General features: G+C 46.3%; 1 protein-coding gene across 1 annotated transcript; it reads right to left on the minus strand.

Annotated features, from left to right (window-relative positions):
* Positions 1–1,845: 1,845 nt before the first annotated feature.
* BTG1 (BTG anti-proliferation factor 1) lies at positions 1,846–4,789 on the minus strand. Its single transcript, XM_068401481.1, has 2 exons — positions 4,364–4,789; positions 1,846–3,127 (listed from the first exon to the last, which is right to left on the minus strand). Exons 1-2 carry the CDS (start codon positions 4,509–4,511, stop codon positions 2,763–2,765), a joined length of 513 nt encoding a protein of 170 aa, XP_068257582.1. The 5' UTR covers positions 4,512–4,789; the 3' UTR covers positions 1,846–2,762.
* Between the last annotated feature and the right edge of the window lie 7,674 nt (positions 4,790–12,463).

Here is a 12,463-nt window from a genome sequence, read left to right on the forward strand (position 1 = left end):
ACCATCTAAGGGAGCAGGCTCATTCTTGGTTCAGTGTCACATGCCAGCCTCGCAGATGGAACACTTGCTGCCTCGCAAAGCTACGCTTAACTTATCAAAAAGAAAGTACCGACAGCTGATGCTTTCATAATGTGCATAACTCACGTCAAAGACCAACTACACAGCTACCCTTACTGATGTTCTTCTCACTGCGCAGCAGCAAAGACTGCAGGCAGCACCACGATACACCAAGCACAGCTCAGTCAGCAGCGAGCTTCATGGAGGTTTAACATAGCTTTATAGGAAGCCAAGCTCAATGTTTTTCTTTCTATTTGGATATACTTATGCTGTCTGCGGACACATAACACAACAGAATCGTCTTTGAGTACTCCTACTGCTTGAATAAATCTCTTGCTTACAGACTTAACAACTTGAAAGAGTCATCTTAAAAGTAGTAGAATTTTTAAGGTATCAAGATGTGAACCTAAACTTCGACTCTATGCATGAGTAACAACTGTACTTTAAAGCAAGCTCATTCTGAAGCTTTGGTAATAGATCTATTATTGCCAGACCCAGATACTGAGCAAGCTCTTTGAAGTTCACTGCTTCAGGAGCACCTAAGCTTCCACCAGTCTATGCCAGAAAGTCATAGTACTGGAGAAGCCCTAGTAATACTTTAAAGTGCTGAATGTTGACATATGTAAGCAGACCATAGTAAAAACAGTAACTGTAAAGAAGAACTTTGAAAAAAACAGTGGGAAAGAAATTGATAAAAAAAGCTAGACAGTTCAGTCTTGTCTTGCTTTTATATAATCAGTTATATTACATACCAGAAGACAAAGATTTGAACTGGAGATATAACACATCACTATTACCACATTGTAAAGGCTCATAGTTGAGCAGGAACTGCCACGATGCACAGCAAGTCGGAAGCTCAGTTCTATCCATAGCTAGCAAGTCTAGTTGGCAAGTAATGATTGTTTTCTTTTCCTTCAGTTCTCATAACTGAAGTGACCAAGCTGGGCAGGCCTTTTATTAAACACTCACAGAACAAAGTACACAGGAGATAAGGAACAGAAAGTTCTTGAGTTTTACTCCAACACTTTAACAAGTGTAAATAAAGTGGTAAGGAATTTCTCTCAAGTGTAACTAACCACTGTGCTGTATACAAATGACATTAGTGTGGTGCTTAAGTGAATCACATCTCCACATCGTTCATTAACTTTGAATACACACATAAGTATGGGCTTCTCACCTCGCCTCAACCAACCTTTTAAGTTTGGGAAAAAAGATCTACATACCTTTTGTTGAATCCCATCTTAATGATTTCTAAAGTGAAAGTCTTGCATCTGAAGAAAGCAAAAGGCCAGCAACCTTTCTGTAGAGTGGTGGTTAACCTGCTCTTAAAGGCTAAGGGACACTTGTCCCAGAAACTCTTATTGAGCAGGGAATCCATCAAGGAAGAACTGAGAACTTGTGAGCAAGTAGGTCAAAATGGACATTTAGGTTTGCTATATCCTTCATCAGGAAGCCAAGTAAACTTTAATCCTCTGGATTTATTCAAGTCATCTTTGGTGGATGTTATTTCTGTACCTTTTCCTCATATCCTGGAATTATTGGCCCTGGAGTTATTTCCACATTGACTGATTTTAAAAGTTTTAAAGTGACATGTACATCATTGTGTTTCCCTAAACTTCCCAAGCATTTATATATGAAGTCTTCATTAATCCATGTCTGTACCAAGTGTTCCCTAGCAGCAGGGTGCCACTGATGTTCTCAAGCCTTTATAGTACCTATTTCATTTCTACTGTAAGACAAAAATAGTTTAACTGAGCCTATGTAATCACGACAAGAGATTAATTAAAATGCCAAGATAGGAAACAATTTATTATAGAGAGAAGAAAAATTTCTCATCCAAAATATAGAAATCTGTACAACTTTGCCACAATCAATATACATGAACTGTACAAATTTACACCAGTTCATAATTTACCAAATAAAAGATGACTAACAAAGTTCACAAAATAGATGGTGGTTTGTGGAAAAGACTTTTACCCGATTAAGAACAAGGAAATTACAAACCAGACCTCCACTTTCTAAAAATAAGAAGTTTACTCAGTCTTAGAAAACTACAAGCTAGCAAATGTACAGAGCGCTGGCTGGTGCTAACACCACAGTTCAGACAGTGTCTTTATAGGGTCTTTTTAAAGCCTGTTGCCATGGCAGATTCTGATCGCTTGCTACTTTTGAGGCCAACGTAAAGATGTGACCATTTCCCCAGGTCATACTTACTACTTTATCTTATGTACATTTATACATATTTGTAAGTGCTAGGTAAAAGTCTGAAAAATAAAATTTCCAGTACTATGGTGTTCATAAAAGTAAGTCTTGTTACTGAGCTGCCAAAAATGCTAACAATTAATAAATGTAATAGTGCAAATTTACTCTGCAAGACCTACTGCAGAGAATCACTTTGTAAATACAGATTGGGGTTGAAAATTGGTGTAGAAATTAAGTAAGGTGTCTTGGAGAAACTGACCCTTCCTAGATCTTCTTCATTCCCTAGCAAGTTGCAATCCTTTTGACTGACAGGCTATTAAATCACTGAAAGGTACTGTCCAAACTATGGCACTGTCACTTTAAAGTATACCACTCTAACATGTGCCAGATCTTCACAGCTGTGACATGGTTTAAATTCCATAATCCATCCCCAGAGGTGCCCACCCAAAGTAAAAACCAAATTTATCCATCCATTATAAGGTGATCCATCCACAGACTATATCTTAACCTGATACAGTCATCATATTGTAGCTTTTGGAAGGGCTAGTTCTGCCCAAGAGAAGTTCCTCCTTACAGCTTATTCTGCTGTCTACCATTTGCATGTTGGTGTTATTTTGGCTACCTCCTGCTGGTGCAGCTTCATACAGCACACAGATGGAGCCATCCTCTCCAATACGATAGGACACTTCATACGGGTCAACCCATAGAGTGAGTTCGCTTGGAAGAAGCTGGAACAGTTCCTGACTGCTCAATCCAATCCGCTGTGCTGCCTGTCCAATGAGAGGATCCATTTTATGGTTGATCCGGATACATCGGTAACCTGATCCCTTACATGGCTTTTCTGGGAACCAGTGGTGTTTATAATGTTCTATAAAACAAAAAAAAATATTATCCTCCTTAATTCTGTATTCAAAAAGATGTACAGTGATCATTGCTCTCTTGCAAATTTCACACCTCAAGATGTTGAAAAGCTTATTATTTTAGCATCAAGTGACCTGAAAAGTCATTACAGCCTTTATTTTTGCTGATGATTTACGTAGTGCAGTGCCCCCTCTGAAGTACTCACGTACAAAGTTACTCTTTCATGCTACCATATACAGAGAACAATGTTTGCCATCTGAAAGGAGTGAAATGCAACTTCCTGGCATTCATAGAAACAAATATAAAGTGGTGATTACACACACAGCAGGAAAAACTCAAGGGCTTCAAATCTCTACGAACCAAGAAGGAAAAAAAGGACCTTTCCAGCATCCTCTTGAGATCACACCCATGCTTAGTTCCCCACATTCTAAGAACGCCCAAAAATAACTAGGGAAGGAGCTGGGCAGCATTTACCGACTGACTCAAGCTGTATTTCACCACTGCTCTTCCCAGCCTGTTTTCCAGGGCAAGATACCAATGACTTCACTTACCTTAGGAGTTTTATCCCACCCAAAACCCTATCGGTCAGAGGCTACTTGTAGCCACTATCAAGCACACTGGGACACAGGCTCGGGATTACAAAATCCACGGGGCAGCAAAGAAACCCTCGGTATGTGATCCCAGCTGGGGCTGTCGGGTGGCTATGTGATGTTTCCAGAAAAAAAAGGGGAACTGAGACTCATCGGCCACCACTAAATCTTACTTGACAAAAACAAAACAAAAACAACAACAAAAAAAAAGCCACTTAAGAGCGTTTTTCTGTCTTGAAACCGGAAGGTTTGAGCCCTTAGAGCGGAGCCCAAGTCCGGGCTGCTCTGAAAGCTTTGTCTACGAAGCCAAGGGGGGCGGGGGGCTGCCTGCGCGACGCCCGAGCCCACTTTGTTTGGAGCCCGCTCCTGCCGCCCCCACCCGCCGGGGATCGGCTCGGCACGGAGGGTCCCCGGAGGGGGCGACCCACGGCCGCGGAGCCCCGCACTTTCCCCGCGGCGGCTCCGGCCCCTCAGAGGGGCCGCTCTTCCCCCTTCCCCCGTCTCCGGCCGCCCGCGGGACGCGGCGCTGCCGCGGCCGGAGGTGCCGCCCGCACCCCCGCCGGCCCGGGCAGGCGGCCCCGCGGCGGAGGGGGCAGCGCGTCTCCCCTGCCAGAGTGGGGGAGCGGCTCCCGCCGCGCCCGCGCCGCCCTCACCTGCCAGCAGCTCCTGCAGGCTCTGGCTGAAGGTCTGCAGCTGCCGCTCGTTCATCAGCCCCTTGGTCCGCAGGAACTTGGAGATGAAGCCCACGGCCGCGGCGATCTCGCGTATCATGCTGGCCCGGGTGTACAGGGCGGGATGCATGGAGGCGGCGGCGGGCGGCAGCCAGCTCTCCCGGCAGCCAGCTCTCCGGGGCGGCCGGCGCTGGGACGGGACGGGGCGCGCGGCTCGGAGCGGGACGGGACGGGCGCGGGGGCGGCGCGGCTCTAACTGGGAGAGGAACAGGCGGCTGAGCGCAGATCACATCCCGGGGGCGGCAGCCTCCGCCTCCTCTTCCTGCGGCAGGGGGGCGGCGGCAGCAGCGGCGGCCGCAGCAGCACACCCCGCATCTCCTGCTGCGAGGGGCGAAGGGAGCTGCCCCCTGACCGCCCCATCTTATAGCCGCCGACGGGCGGAAGTGGCGTCTCGGCGCCGGGGGCGCGCCGCCGCCAATCGAGCGATCGCACCATTGTGACGGCAGGCGGCGGAGCGGGGCGGGGCCGGCGAACAAGGCGGGGTGACGTAATCGATTGTAAACAAATAGAGCTGGGGCGCGCGGAGGTGCGCGGGGTTTGGCGCAAGTGTGTCTCCGCGTGCGCGGAGGGCGCTCGCCCGCCCGCCCGCCCGCCCGCCCGCCCGCCCGCCCGCCCGCTCGCCCGCTCGCCCGCTCGCTCGCCCGCCCGCTCGCCCGCTCGCTCGCTCGCCCGCCCGCCCGCTCGCCCGCCCGCCCGCTCGCCCGCCCGCCCGCTCGCCCGCCCGCCCGCCCGCCCGCTCGCCCGCCCGCTCGCTCGCTCGCTCGCTCTACGGAGGCGGGGGTTCCCGCCCGAGGCGCTGCGTGGGCAGCGAGCGGGGAGCGCACCCGTGCGGAGCGTCCCCGCGCGGGTCCCGCCCGAGGGTGAGCGGCGCCTGCGATCCGCGTACCGGCGCGGGCAAGGTGGGGGTGCGCGGCGCGGAGCTGCCCAGGGGCACGGCTGCCTGCCTGTGCGGGGCGCGTAACCGGGCGCGTGTGTTCCGCGGCTGTGCGGGCAGGGCGGCGCGGTGCGGTGCGGGAGGCGAGCGGTGGCCGTGCGCTGTATCTGGGGAGAGCAGGGCCACGTCAGCGCGGGGGCGAGGGAGGGAGGCTGCCCGCCCCGGCGGGGGAAGCGAGAGAGCGCAGGCGGCCGAGCTGCTTCCTCCGCTCCGCCGGTGCGCCCGGCCCCGCGGCGGCTCCGCAGCCGGCGGCTGGCTCGTCTGTGCGCGGGGGCGTGCTTGCACGCGTCTCCCCGCGTAAAGCCGGCCGCAGCAGGGCTGCTCAATGACCGGTGTTTGTTTACCCCCATCGTCACCGGAGGTGACGTGGCTTTTCCCTTTTTGCCATCTCTCGGAGGCCCAGGGGTGCCTCAGGGGGACCGCTCCTGTACCTGTCACCCCGGGGGTCCCGAGCACGGTTTTGTCGTAGAATCGTTTTGGTTGGAAAGGACCTTTAAGATCATAGAGTCCAGCCATTAACCTAACACTGCCAAGTCCACCACTAGTCCATGTCCCTAAGCACCACATCTACTCATCTTTTGAATACCTCCAGGGATGGTGACCACCACTTCCCTGGGCAGCCTGTTCCTATGCTTGATAAACCTTTTGGTGAAGAATTTTTTCCTAATATCCAATCTAAACCTCCCCTGGCACAACTTGTCCTCACATTTGTTTACCACGGCTGTAAGACCACGTTCACATCAGGGTTTGCTGGCAGGGTCCTCCATGCAGAACAAAAGCCCTGCCTCTGGGCGGCTGGTGGGCCACCAAGCCCATGGGCGCAAGCAAAGCGAAGGGCGCACTGCTGAGCAGGGGCAGTGCCTTGTCACAGGCCACCAGCCAAACCTCAGCCCTGGCTCTTTGAGGACACTCCAGAAATACAACTTCCAGCCTTCCAGGCCCCTCATGCACACTGCTCAACGGCATACTCTCCCTTGGGACCATACAATTATCCCAGCTTTTCTATCACTTGCTTTGAAAGGGGAAAAACCCAGGGTGGACAAGAGAACTGACATGTAGTACTCAGCTAGCAATAGCCAAGAAGAGTGTAAAGCCTCAAGCTTCCCAGTGCTGTGTGTCTCCCTGTTTGCAAAACTAAAGGGGAGATGAAAGAAGCAGCAGTTCTTTTTTTTTCTTTTTTTTCTTCTTTTTTTTTTTTTGTAAAAACACAAAGTGTAGCTTCTTTGATAGAAAACTCATTCTTCCCCTGGGGTATAAGCCCTGCCCCTATGCAAAGCTGCAAATGAAATACAGCCTGATATTTACATGTACAATGCTTCCGCTCAAAGATCAGAAATTAGGTCATTAAAGGCACAATAATAACACACAATAAAATCCTAACATTTCTTTTTCAGTAAAATAATTCAGTAATGAAATATATAAAAATATATGTGTGAAATAATTTAAATAAAAGATGAAAATACACTGGTTTTGCTTGTCTGGTGTTAGAGATGTACCTGAACAGCGCTTTTGGTCTTTTCTCTGCACTCAGAATCTATTCTATCTTAGACTCTTGGCCTCAAGGGACTCTCTCTTTGACTGTCTATGCACCAGGGAGATCTGCAAAACACCTTCAAAAGATAATCCTGGGAGCTTAAGCTCACAGCTTTACTGCATACTAAAAACCTTGATGTGGTTTTTAGAGTACAGTCTCAGCTATCTTCCCACCACTAACCTCTAAATCCTACATGAGTGATCATGAGCTGTCACTCTGTCCTGTGAGAAGAGAGGAGCCGCCAGCCTGGCCTCTCTTGTAGCTCCACAGGTACCAGCCACCCTTTCTTCTCAAGCACTTCCACAGTGTAAGTCACATATATCCAGAGCTTCCATTTCTGCTCTGTTCATATGCTGGAATTTGCAGTTCTCTTTCAAATCTCGAAGCAGCAGATGCTTCTCTCCTCCTTCACAGTGAGGTCCATCAACCTACTGCAAATGTCACTTGTGCAAAATTGACATTATTGTCAGAGCATCACAATTACAACAAAATAACTGCTGGAAATACATCAGAAAAAAAAAAGAGTATATTGCCTTTGCTTGGACCTGAGCTTTATCTGGGCCAATTTCTCACTTCTCTTACTTCCAGACGGAATAAAATGCTCAGAAGGAGTTTTAGGACATCCCAAGTAGATAAATGGTCTTAGGTAATAGCACTCCAAAGCACAAGGTTTAAAAAGCTCTTTTCAGCTTGCTACAGCAGTAACAGTTATGGACAGCAAGGCTGTTCGGTTCAGATTTGAATCATCCCCCTTGAATTGTACTTTAAGAACATAATATGGCAGCATGCACCTCATCCCATGCTCTGCAAGAGGGGACAAAAGTTAAAAGATTTTTTATCTTTTTTTAAAAAAGCTTGCTAGACCATCAAAGGGTTTGCCTCAAATCTCCTGCAAAGTCAATAAATTGAGACTTTTATCAATCAAGATATTTTGGTAGTTCCTATTGCTTCCGAACAGTTACAGCACATATAAAGAGGGTCTTGTCTATGGAAAGGGTAAATGGCTGTGCATACAGATCCAGTCTACTAGTGAGGAATTAACTACCTCGGTGTTCTTTCTGTGCAGCCAGCAAGCAGTTCAAGTGTAACTAAGGCTCTGTGAGATACCTACCAGCAGGACCTCATCCCTGTGGGAGGGAACTAGGTAACAGGAGCTGCTGATGCAGAGAACTGTCTTGTTTTCCCAGTCTAGTCAAGTCCGCCTCCATCTCAGTGCTACAGTGGGAGAGCAAAGGAGCTGCTGCCTGTTCCTGCCTGTGAAATGCTCCCAAAGATCCTCATTTTTAAAATATGCAGGCTCTTAGCGATGTTGAAGACTTTGGTATACAGCTCACAGGATCAGGGAAAGTCGACTTTCCTTGATAGGACTTCAGTGGAGAACATCAGAGAAACTGGCCGTACCTTAGCCTGTTGCTGGTTTGTACCTTAGCTTCCTGACAGTATGCCAGCGTGTTTCACTGATCTGCTATTTTGTTCTGAACTTCTTTGGCACCTGTACATTTTGGGATATATGAAGTAGTTCTTGCTTTCTCTGGCCAGGTCCCAGCTGTCTACTCCTGCCTCTGCATCTCCAGACACAGAGGAGGAAGTTTGCCTGGTCAATAGTGCAAGATACTCACTGGCACCTTAATGGCAGGATGCTGAGGAAGATAAACGTAAATGTTTAACAAGTGCCTTATTCAGCCCATCTAATACTTTAAATGAAGCAGAGGCCCTAGGGGGAGAAAATAAAGAAAAAGAGTATGTGATCGTGTAATTAAAGACTGGATCATAATGAATATGCACAGAAGGGTTGAATTAAGGTTGTACTGGTAACCCAGCTTCTGATATTTCCTAACTTTTAAGCAATACAATGCAACCTTTACAACATTTCTTTCATGCTGTTTTGGCAGGAACTCTTTCTCACCATTGGTTTGGAGAGAGCCTAGCACGTTGTGAGTTCTGTCATAATGGAAACAAGTAATAGAAATACAGCTACTTTTATCTGTGCCACACACACACATACACACCCTGCAACTATTGCAACATGCTCTTTTCCCAGCTTTTTCTGAAGGAAGCTACTGAGTGTTCTTTATGGTAAGTGGGAAGATTCAAGAGTTCAAAGAAGAATTATTTGATTTTTTAAAAATTTGTTCTGGTCCTAGAGTCTGAATTAATATATATTTGTTTCTGAAAATAAATACATGTACAGCAAGGATTTTTTTTTCCTGTTTGGAAAATTTTTCCTGACAGAATAAGGAAATGCTAGAAAATGTGAAGGTGTTATAGTCTTTTTATGCTGTATCTTGTTAAAGCCTTTCAGTGTAGAAAAGCATTAGATCTGTTATCTTCCTATTCCATTGTCAGTTCCAGCTGATTGATTCATTAGGTCAATGTCTAGTTTGACATTGACCTAATAAAGAAGTAACAGTTCAGAAATAATTGATATTTGTTTCCAAAAAGTTGTATATGTGCCTTAGACTGGCACAAGCTTTCTCTCACCTGTTAGCTGAAAAGTATTGTTTGCAATACATAAAATATATCAACAATCCATTCTATGTATAGGGTTTATTTCTAGTCTAGGTTGATGTTATTAAAATGCCACATTATTTTTGTCATTTAGCAAGCATTTGAAAGCGTATAGCAAGAGATTGCTTCTTTATTTTTTGTTTCTGCAGAGCAAAGCTTACCATAGGATGCATAAAACATCTATTAATGTTTTAGCTCTCCTTAGTCTTTGCTCTGAATACATAGTTACAGCTGTAGAGACATTAAGTTGCTATTCCAGGAGGTAGACATAACCCAAAGAGTCGGTAGCTGGCCCTGCATGCCCCACTGCTGCCCACAGGACCCCATGGCCTGGTTGTGAGTTCCCACCTTGTTCTGTAAGGTTTTCAAGCAGGCACTCCTCAAGCTACGGTGGTGATATGGAGTCCTTCTTGGAAAGACTTTGACCGCATGACTTAGATTAAGATGGAGACAGAATCACTCACCTAAGGGTGGGTGCCATTAGGTGCCTCTCAAGGGGTATGTTGGGCCTAAGATTTTTTCCCTGAAGCCTTGAGAGCAGGCTGTCATTCGTGTTGTATTGCCACAAGAAATGTTTGGACTCGAGCTCAAGGTCAGACCTGGGCTCAGAAATGACTCATGGATCCAGCCCACCTGTAAAGCAGCGCTTTGCAGTGAGGCTGGGAGAGAGGCTTTTCCACTCTGATTGTAAGCCTTTCTCTCGGCCCAGTGTTACAACATTGAAAGTAACCGCAGTGTTGTAGCAATGAGTGTTTTACCCTGAAAAAGTGTGGGGGTGAAGAAGTCAGTCGCATATTCTTCCAAAATGGAGAAGTCTTGCTTTTGAAAGCATAAGATGGACTGATATGAGTCAGAGAAAGGGCAAAAGTCTGATTTGTGACCACACTGGGAAACCCCCTCTCTCTTCAACATGCTCATGCACGCACAGACATGTACACACACGCATGCACTCTGCATTTGTAGACTGGTCTCTCAGGCAATGAATTCCTCAAACCAGTTCTGACACAAGTAGAGTCCTGTTTAAGCAAGTGAGACAGTCCCATAAGCCAGAGTCCCATTCTGCAGTCCAGCAATAGTCTAACAAACATCTCTGCCACTGCAGGAAGCTTGAGAGGGGATGGAAAGACTCTGAGGGACAAGGGGGAGCTGTCAGTGTTGGTTATAACTACAGCACATTCTGCAAAAGTAATTTCAGGAAAACCAGCTCATGACATCCTAAAACATGAAGCTCTGCTGCACTTACTCCATACAGAAAAAGGCTTGCTCTGTGGGGAATAAGTTTGATTTCAAAGGGACCACTCTCAGAGAAGAGATTCCTTGTGGCATGAGCCTCAGGTGGCAGAAACCGGAATCTGGCTAGGGCAGATTCAACAGAAGGCTTTTCCTATGCTATTGCTTTGATTTCAGCAAACAACATGTGACAGCATGCACATGTAGCAGATAAAAAGCAAATTCAGAAAATAGTATTCTGGTTTTGTTATAAAGATGATTTTTAATTTTCAGGTGGGATAGTAGCAGGCGTGGCAGCACACAGGGCACTTCTTTTTAACAAAGCAATCATAGTTTGGATTCAGTAACAACAAAAATTTAAGGAGACAACAGAAGCAGATGATTTGAAAGCTTGTCAATAGAGAGCTCCTCACAAGACAGAGTTATACATAACCATTATTACACATCCATTTTTTCATTTGTATGCACTTATGAATAAAACAGGAGAGACTAATACAGATGAGATAAACAATCTGACAGTGCAATCCTGCATGGGAAAGCTATTAACAATAATATTAAAGTGAAAGGAGCTTTTAAGTGAAGAGAAGGACTTAACCGTTTGTTGTCATGCTCTGCAATCAAATGATGTAGTCTCAGATTCCAGGTTTTTACCTCTCCTGTAGTTTTTCATGGTGCAGCTCAGATGGGATGGGCGATAGATAGGTTTATAGTTCTCTGCTTCCCAGAGCTTTCTTTTCTGGCCTGCAGTATAGCCACAGGAAGGCTGAAATCATTGCAAAACTGCCTTATCTGTAGTGGCTGTATATGGGCTCTTGCACTGACTGGTGACTGCCAGAACAGCCTGTGCCGGTCACCATGGTACCCCCCTGGTCAGGCAGAGGGAGAAGCAGCAGAAATAACCTTCTGGAAGAAGAATATCCCAACACCCACGTAGGCATTTCAGGGATTCTTAGTGATGCTGAAGCACCTTAAAGAAGCAGGGGGAGGCCTAACATTTAGTCCCATCCTTAATCCTATAGCAAGTTAATTGGTGTTTTTGGAGGGTTGATTTCTAGGTTTGAAGGCCCAAAGCAGGGTCATCACCCTCAGCAGGGGTCACAGCAAGGAGAACTAGTGTCCTGAGCACAACCAAGAGTTGGTTTCTTCTGGTGTTTATGCTAGTAGTTGGGGACGCATGAAATCAGCAGCAAGGTAATAAGATTACATCTAGAACAAGCTTATCAACTACTACATTAAGGACAGCAAAAACATTATGGATTGTAATGTAGCCTTCTACATAATGTTTGCCCATAGAATAGGCATCTAAGCATCCAATCCATCTGAACACATCTGAGCATGCTTTTTACAAAGATATCATCTCCAGAACAGAGAACCATGCAGTGAAGAGTCCACCAGCCTAACTATATTAGCCAAAACCCATGAATTTTAATGATACTTTTGTAAGAGTATTTCCTGTCTGTGAGAATTAAAACTGGGATTGCCTGCAGATTTTAAGTGCAAATTTGATTAAAATAATGAAAGATTTTAAGAAACCGTTATGTTGGTCCTGCAAGTATTCATTTTTTCTGTAGCAGCTTGTATGTAGTCAAAAATATCTAGACAGATTTTTAGAAATCCTTTAAAATATCTGAGAAAAAAACCCTACCATTTACTCTCCAGTTAAGTCATGAAAAAGTCTTAAGCGGCTTTATTTAGTTTTGTGATTTGGAAACTAGATAAACTTTCAAATGGATGGCACCTTTGGACCAGTTATTAAGTACTAGCTACGAACATTCAGCACATCTGCCTGTCTCAAAAATACCTCAAAATAGCAAAG

This window comes from Nyctibius grandis, chromosome 5 (genome assembly GCF_013368605.1).
Source record: "Nyctibius grandis isolate bNycGra1 chromosome 5, bNycGra1.pri, whole genome shotgun sequence".
NCBI classification, from domain to species: Eukaryota; Metazoa; Chordata; class Aves; order Nyctibiiformes; family Nyctibiidae; genus Nyctibius; species Nyctibius grandis.